The 8832-nt window shown below is 47.4% G+C and overlaps 1 protein-coding gene across 2 annotated transcripts in view; it reads right to left on the bottom strand.

Moving 5' to 3' along the window:
• Positions 1-2153: 2153 nt before the first annotated feature.
• Positions 2154-8832, bottom strand: part of TTC7B (tetratricopeptide repeat domain 7B) — a 144478-nt gene continuing 137799 nt past the window's right edge. For both annotated transcript variants that reach the window (XM_063948600.1, XM_063948601.1), the window contains one exon: positions 2154-4309. In XM_063948600.1, the coding sequence (XP_063804670.1) occupies positions 4088-4309 (222 nt within the window). In that variant the 3' untranslated portion in view covers positions 2154-4087. The remainder of the gene's footprint in view (positions 4310-8832) is intronic.

Here is an 8832-nt window from a genome sequence, read left to right as displayed (position 1 = left end):
TTTCGGTATGCTATAGGGCTTCAGGTTATCCATAAGCCATGTTGTTTTAGCTGGTATGTCTGAAAACAAAACTGTATTTCTTACAAGAAATTCTTTCGCCTCCTGCTGTTGAACATTTGAGATGGTTTTAGCTATTGTTACTCTAGGAACTGTGTTTACTGGAGGGACTGGGATGGCTAACACAGCTGCTCTATTCTTCCAAGGTTTTACAAGATTTACATGATAGATCTGTTCTGGCTTCCTTTTCCCGGGCTGGTACACTGTATAATTAACCTCCCTCAGTTTTCCTAGAATTTCAAAGAGTCCTTGCCACTTTGTCAAAAGTTTACTTTCTACTGTGGGATCCAAAACAAGCACTCTGTCCCCAGGAGCAGACGCACAATTGGGCATTACGATTGTACACCTTCTGCTGTGCCTGTTCCAAGTTCTCTCTCTATCGGCACCACTGCAGCCATTCCTTCCTGCATCCGAGAAATATGCTCAATAACAGTTTCATAAGGACTGGATTGACCTTCCAATGTCTCTTTGCCAATGTCCAGTAATCTCCTTGGGTGTCTTCCATACAACAAATGAAAAGGTGTAAAACCATGGAGGATTGGGGAACCTCTATAAGGGCCAGCAATACATAAGGTAGCAAATAATACCAATCTCTTCCATCTTTATCCATCACAGCATGTTTTAAAGTTTGGTTAAATCTCACTAAATCTTCACTAAGCCACCAGCCTGGGGGTGATACACGGAGGTTTCCGGAGTCATTGTAAACAGGCGGCATAATTCTTTCATGATTTTATACATAAATGGGGTACGCTGATCAGTCAGGATTGCCTTAGGTATTCTCATTCTGCTGAAGACATGTACTAGTCCTCTAGCAATGGTCTTTGTTGATGTACTGTGCAATGGTATCGCTTCTGGCTATCTGGTAGCGTCATCCATTATCACCAAAATATATTGATGGCCCCAGGCCCAACCACATCCATAACTATTCTCTCAACTGGAACCTCAATAATGGGTAACGGGACAAGCAGAGTTTTAAAATGTGGCCTTGGAGCATGATACGGGCATTCAGGGCATGATGCACAATATTCAGATGCCTCTTTATGGACCCCAGGCCAGAAAAACCTTTGTAAAATTGTTTTTTTTTCTAACCCTAGGTGACCTGCAGTTATGTGACCATGAGCCAGGTCTAACACACTTCTTATATATGCCTTGGAGACTACAAATCGTTCCACAATATCTTAATCTTTCTTGGTCTTTCCAGTCTTGCTTAACAAGACTTTAGGGGAACTGTCCATTGTACAGAAGGAGCTGAACCCCCACAAACAACATGGATGAAGCCCGTATATATGAAATATGGGAAGACAGACATAAGTCAATCCTCGTTTATGTTGTGTCTTGTTGGTATTTGTGTTTGTTTTCTCATGTATTTATCATAGCTGACACTATTTAGTGATAATATGAACAAGGGAAAGGTTGCAGAGTTTTGGATGGCTCCGATGGATATTACTGTGTGCGCAGAACAGAGATCACACCATTTATATTACTTATGAGTATCTACCTACGGCTTCACCCGCATGTATTTAGTATTTATCACAGTTCCAATGGCCGGCCGCCCTAGTAGTACGCCGATCACTCCTTTGCTTCCAGACATCTCAGCTGTATTGTGTACTGAGAATTGTGGTGATAATTGTTACCCGCGCTGTTTTAGTTTTTCAGTTACTGTAGTGTTAAGTTCTATGTACACTGTATTGTTCTAATCTGTGCCGTATGTACGGCGCTGCGAAACACTTGTGTCGCCTTATAAATAAAATGTAATAATAATACTATTTAGAGCTGTTTTATCAGATACATTCGCACTGTGCTTACTGTGTATTGCATATGTGCCTAATGCTTTTCTTTCTTAATTGTAGAAAGCTATAAATACATATCATTTATTAGGGAGAGGTAATGTCCTATAATTGCATGGTGTATCTCTGATAATACGAATGTTCTCCCAGCTACGTACCGGATGAGGCTGGTCATTCCCGGTTTACAGGAGCCTGCAGAGATGATAAATACGCCATTCCATTACTGCTTGTAGCAGGCAATATTACAGAATGTGCGGAAAGCCTTTCTGTACTCACATATATTTATGACTCCATTATACAGGTAAACGATTCTTTTAAAAATCGTTTTATTGACATCGGCATGTAAATAGCACATATTCATATAACACATGAGGAATGTCCCACCATAGCTTGTGTTTTTACATATTGTCATTGATAAATAATCTCTGAATTCACATTAAAAAAAAACAAAAAAAAAACTCACGAACTTAAATATAACAATATTCCTACACGGTCTTGTAACAGGCATTCATTGCAAAATATATATATCTTGTGTCAGGTACTGTAAGTATGTGTACACCCACATATAGGAACATCCTTAAGTAACCCTGTTCTTCCCAGGTGGCACCATGACACAATGAGAAGGGTCAGGAGAGAGTTACATTTCCAAATCCCTTTCGTCATTATAAAAATACACGATCTCTGCAATTGTGGGCTGGAGAGAGGAGCGTCCTGTCGGGCAGATGGCGATTATATGATATGAAGATGGGGGGGGGGGGGGCTGGTTGTTGGATCATTTACAGGCTGACTCTAAAGCCTCCTCACCTCTACCTCCTGGTCCATCAATCAGGTTGATACAACGTATCCTGTCATCATCCTGCTCTGTTGGAGGACAGGTTCATTGTTTTGGCACAGGGTGAATTTGGCTGCATATAAATCTGTCCGTGACATCATGCGGTGCCTCCATGCAATGTCATCCAACAACGCAGACCAGGATAACATGAAGCTAAACATGAAGCCAGGGTGCTTTATGTAATCTCTGCCCACCTGACGCGGAACAAAGGGAATGAGAAAATGTCGGTACAATATATCTTCTGGACTTTATTCCTACATGCTCAGACCCAGGTCTTCTCTTATAGCAGGCCTGGCCAACCTGTGGCTCTCCAGATGTTGTGAAACTACACATCCCAGCATGCCCTGCCACGGTTTTAACATTCCTTAATAGCAAAACTGTGGCAAAGCATGATGGGACTTGTAGTTTTACAACAGCTGGAGAGCCACAGGTTGGCCAGGCCTGTCTTATAGTGCCCCAGGCTCCGACACACAGTGGAGGCATCTCTGCGATACAACATTGCAGGTTAATAGGTGCTACAAACCATGTTGAGGCACAATGTCAGCCTTCGGCAACCTCTTGGTGTGTGGACTGCCAGGTGCAAGGCATTCAGGAATGGATAATAGCGCAGCAAAGTAACCCTTGCCAGATTTACGTTGGTGCACGTATAAGACGACGCATGTAACCAAGGCTGCACTGACCGCATGTACTGTCAGCCACGAGGGTTTACCATGTCTTGACTGACCTAAACTGCGTACAAGTGCTACCCGCCTACTGATCTGTGGCTGCCTTGTAGGTATTTGCCGAGCCACGGACTGCAGGGTACTGCTGGTTCTACCATCAATGGTGAGTAGCGACTTGCTGGGTTAGTGTCAGATCGGGTGTAAAGCATGAATGTACAGAAGAGGCTCATGCATACATTGAGGTACAGTAGGACTATATGGCCAAATTGGACATGCTATCAACTGGGGCCGTGTATGATGGAACACGCAGGCCATTTACCCACTGATCACATTGCCTTTCAGATGACACACAGCAGTGCCTGGCCATCACTACAGATACATCCCTGTCCAGCAAGGTGGGATATAAATCATATCTATGACATCACAATGCTCCAGGGTGAGAGGAATATGCTGTGCTAGCTGTACAGGGTATAACCGGGCATTGCTTGTGTCAGCAGTCTTCTACTTAATGCTATTATACAGGGCGGGAAGCCGCTGGGCTAGAACACGGGTCACTCGCCCACACACTTACAAGTTTTAGACAAAGTAATAATATAAGTTTCAATGGAGCGCAGTCTCTTCTTACGGCCAGCGACTGGTGGATTATAACTGTATTACATTAAGATATACAGAGCAACTGCTGCGATGACTTATTGGCACGCACATGCCCCCCCTGTGGTTTGTCTCTGGTCCCTACTTTCACTCCCCCATCACAGAACCCTGGGGATTATGGTGAATGGGACAATGGGGCTGCTGGCCTCCAGCTCCAGGGCGGTCAGAAAACACTCTGTGGCCGCGTCATCGTTTCCCTGGGTTTGTAGAACCTCCCCAAGACTGTTCCAGACTTCGTGCGCTGTGGAGTTCACCTGCACGGCATCTCTCAGGATCTTCTCTGCCAGGCTGTAGCGTCCCTGCTGGTGGAGAATCAGACTCTGAAAGAGGGACGAGAGGGAACAGCTAGGTTACACATTACAAATACAATCTGCATGGAGACTACGGAAGTCTGAAATCAGGATCAGCGGCCCATGAGGAGGACTGTACAGTACATGCTGAATGGGCCATGACCATCACCAAGCTCGGTGTGATACATTGTAACGTTACACCATTACAGCAGAGAGCACCCAACACTACATCATGTAACCGGAACCCAAGGACTTTAGGGCGCAGGAGAAGAGCACCCAACACTACATCATGTAACCGGGACCCAAGGACTCACCTGGAGTCAGGACTATGTTCCTGGCTGGATTAGGCGCAGGAGAAGAGCACCCAACACTACATCAGGTAAACTAGTGCCAGGAGTCACCCCAGTAACTGGGCCCAAGGAGCACTCACCTGGAGTCAGGACTACACTCTATGTTCCTGGCTGGATTAAGGCGCAGAACAAAATACGGAATTTTTTGCTTAAAATTTTATTTATATTATCAATTTCTTCATTTGAATTTGTTCTTAAATTCGCCAGGAAACGCTGACATGCCGAGGCACGAGGTTCCTACTGAACGAATAGGCATTCTCATGCAGACGTGCCTCCTCCAGGTGTGTGGGCTACTAGATGCTTCCCGAGGTAATCTGTATCTGTGTGCAGATCTAAGGCCCTTTCCGGTCACGTCAGTAATCAGCCGGAAGAATGGATGAAAGTGAATGGAAAGTAACGAGAAAACGTTTCGGGCAGGTGACAGCCCCACACATGTGTCAGACAGACGTGTCAGAACAATGATTTACTGTACTCTCCAGCTACAACTAATACAGCTAGACTGTGCGTCTGGTAATAAACAGTGCGGGAAAGAGAGAGAGGTGCGTGTGCCCACACTGAAGGGGGAAAGAAAAGGAGATTTATGGTAAAAACTTACCTTTGTTAAATCACTTTCTGCGAGGTACACTGGATTCCAAAGGGAATAACATCGGGGTGTAGAGTAGGATCTTGATCCGAGGCACCAACAGGCTAAAAGCTTTGACTGTTCCCAAGATGCATAGCGCTGCCTCCTCTATAACCCCGCCTCCGTGCACAGGAGCTCAGTTTTGTTAACCAGTCCAATGCAGTAGCAGGTAGTAAAGAGACGACAATAGTTAGTAGCCACATACACCACACACTCACCAGGTGAAATAAGAATTCCAGACCCTATAATAAATCCGAGCCGAAGCCGGTTTACAGGCTTTCAACATAGTTTGATGACCGCCTCAGAAAATCCTTTGGCCCTTAGGACGGAAGTTCAAGAGCCACGCCGTCAAAGCCAGTCGGGCCAAATCCTGGTAGACACAAGGGCCCTGAACAAGGAGGTCTGGGCGTTGCGGAAGTAGAAGAGGATGCTCTAGCGAGAGACCCTGTAGGTCTGAGAACCAATGCCATCTGGGCCACGCTGGAGCGATTAGAAGTAGGATTCCTCCTTCTTGCTTTAACTTCCTTATTACCCTGGGCAGGAGTGACACCAGAGGTAACACGTACGGCAGGCGAAAAATTCCATGGAATTACCAGGACGTCCACGAATGCTGCTTGAGGATCCCTTGTCCTTGCTCCGAAGACCGTAACCCTGTGATTGTGTCGAGACACCATCAGGTCTACAACTGGTAGGCCCCACTTGTCCACGAGGAGTTGAAATACTTCTGGATGAAGGCTCCACTCTCCGGCATGTACGTCCTGGCGACTGAGGAAGTCCGCTTCCCAGTTGAGGACCCCCGGAATGAACACTGCAGATATGGCTGGCAGATGACGTTCTGCCCACTGAAGTATCCTTGACACTTCCCTCATTGCCATGCGGCGTCGAGTGCCGTCTTGATGATTTATGTACGCCACTGTAGTGGTGCTGTCTGACTGTACTTGAACAGGCCTGTTCTGTATCCAAGGCAGGGCTAGTGTCAGTGCATTGAACACTGCCCGCAGTTCCAGAATGTTTATCGGGAGGATAGACTCCTCCCTGGTCCACCCACCCTGGAGAGAGTGTTGCTCCAATACCACGCCCCAACCCCTCAGACTGGCATCCGTCGTCAGCAGGACCCAGTTGGAGATCCAGAAGGGACGGCCCCTGCTCAATCGGTGATCCTGGAGCCACCAGGACAGAGACAGGTGCACCTCCGGAGTCAGGGAGATCATGCGAGTCCTGATCCGGTGAGGCAAGCCGTCCCATTTGGAGAGAATCAACTTCTGGAGAGGGCAAGAGTGAAATTGAGCATACTCTACCATGTCGAAAGCCGACACCATGAGGCCCAGTACTTACATCTCCGAGTGTATCGACACACGTGGGTGAGATATGAAGTGTCTTATTTTGTCCTGAAGTTTCAGGACCTTGTCCGGAGACCAAAACAACCGCTGTTTGTGTGTGTCCAACAACGCTCCCAGGTCCAGCATGCTCTGAGCCGGGACCATGGAGGATTTCTTCCAGTTGATGAGCCACCTGTGGGCTTGTAGGAATTGGACCATCAGTTCCAGATGATGAAAGAAAACTTCTGGTGAGGTTGCCAGGATCAACAGATCGTCCAAATACGGTAGGATCCTGATGCCCTGACGGTGAAGTAGCGCTGACATAACCGCCATGACCTCGGTGAAGATTCATGGAGCCGTGGTCAGACCAAAAGGTAAGGCCTGAAATTGGTAATGTAGGTTGCCAATAGCAAACCGCAGGTACTGCTGATGCAAAATGGCAATGGGGATATGCAGGTAAGCATCCTGTATGTCCCAGTGATACCATATAGTCCATGGATTCCAAAGCCAGAACAATAGAACGAAGAGTTTCCATACGGAACTTGGAAACCTTCACAAATTTGTTCAAAGACTTGAGGATGAGAATGGGCTGGCAGGACCCATTCGATTTCGGGACTAGAAACAGCGTGGAATAGTACCCCCTGCCTCTCTGAGCCAGAGCCACCAGCGCTATCACTCCTGTATCCAGAAGAGATTGCACCACCAGATGGAGCGTCTTTGCTTTGACCTGATCCGAAGGGATGTTTGTTGAGCAAAACCGAGGCGGGGGACGTTTCTTGAAAGAGATGGCGTAACCTTGAGTGACGACTTCCCTTACCCAGGCATCCGAAGTGGTCTTTAACCACACCTGAGCAAACCGTAGAAGTCGGCCTCCTACCCTGGGATCCCCCAGGCGGAGGTCCGCTCCGTCATGCGGCAGATTTTGGAAGCAGGCTGACGGGCAGCACAGGCAAGTTTTGGTTTGGGCTTGATAGATTTGGAAGAGCGTGACTTGTTCGGGTATGCCTGACCCCTTTCTTTACCTGGAGGCCGAAAGGAACGAAAGGAAGTACTCTTATCCTTCGGAGCTGAAGGAGTAGTACTAGGTAGACAAGCAGTCTTAGCTGACGCTAAATCAGCAACAATCTTGTTGAGGTCTTCCCCAAAAAGTATGCCCCCCTTAAAGGGTATCACCTCCAAGGTCTTTTTAGAGTCCAGGTCAACAAACCAGGACCGCAACCAGAGAATCCTGTGAGCCAGAATGGACGTAGTAGACGCCTTGGCCGCCAGGACACCTGCATCAGAAGCCGCCTCCTGAATGTAATGAGAGTCTGTAATGATATATGAAAGACACTGTCTAGCATTATCACAGAAATTAGAAAGGAGTTCCTGAACCCAGGCTTCAATAGCTTTCGCTGCCCAGGCAGCTGCTATAGTGGGTCTATGCACAGCCCCAGCAAGAGTGTAAATGGACTTGAAGCAACCCTCCACACGTTTATCCGTCGGTTCCTTCAGGGAGGTGACGGTAGTGACAGGCAGAGCCGAGGACAGCACCAGGAGTGCAACCTGTGAGAATTTCCCAATTCTTACTGATCTCTGCGGCGAGGGGATAACGAGCCAGCATCTTTTTAGACAGTGAAAAGTTCGTACCTGGAGATTCCCAGGATTTCTGACGTATGTCAACCAGGTGGCCAGAATGGGGCAGAAGCAATTTAGTCTCCTTCTGACGTTTAAACTTATCTGGTTTCTTAGAGGTAGTAGGTGGCTCCTCATCATCCTCAATTTGAAGAATGAGCCTCATGGCCTCCAAGAGGTCAGGAACATCCACTTGTGTCAGGGTTTCCCCATCTGAAGTATCTGGATCAGTATCAGTGGGTTCAGTGTAAGCGCCATCTTCATCAGAAGTAGTATCCGGGACATGTGCGGATTGTGATGAGGTAATGGCCCGTTTAGAGGACCCCTTGGTCTTAGGCGGGCGAGGGTTAGCTTTTTGTTTAACCAGAGTCTGGTTTAATTGCTGTAACTGAGAAGACAGAGTATCCACCCACGGCGGATTAACTGCAGGGACAATATGTGGCTGTAATGGCACAGGAGGTCCCATAGGGGGCGTAAGTCTAGTTACCAGCGTAGTCAGTAAAGTAGTAAAGGTAGCCCACGGTGGGACTTGATCTGCCCCTGGTGCTGCCGACTGACCCAGGGGTGCAGAGACCCCTCTGCTGCTATAATTTTCTCATGACCCTCCATGGCGTCAGCATTGCCTGGTGCAGGATCAGCCCCGGAGAC

Source organism: Pseudophryne corroboree, chromosome 12 (genome assembly GCF_028390025.1).
Source record: "Pseudophryne corroboree isolate aPseCor3 chromosome 12, aPseCor3.hap2, whole genome shotgun sequence".
Taxonomy (NCBI): Eukaryota; Metazoa; Chordata; class Amphibia; order Anura; family Myobatrachidae; genus Pseudophryne; species Pseudophryne corroboree.
The sequence above is the reverse complement of the archived record's forward strand: the minus strand, read 5'-3'. Positions and strand labels throughout refer to the sequence as shown.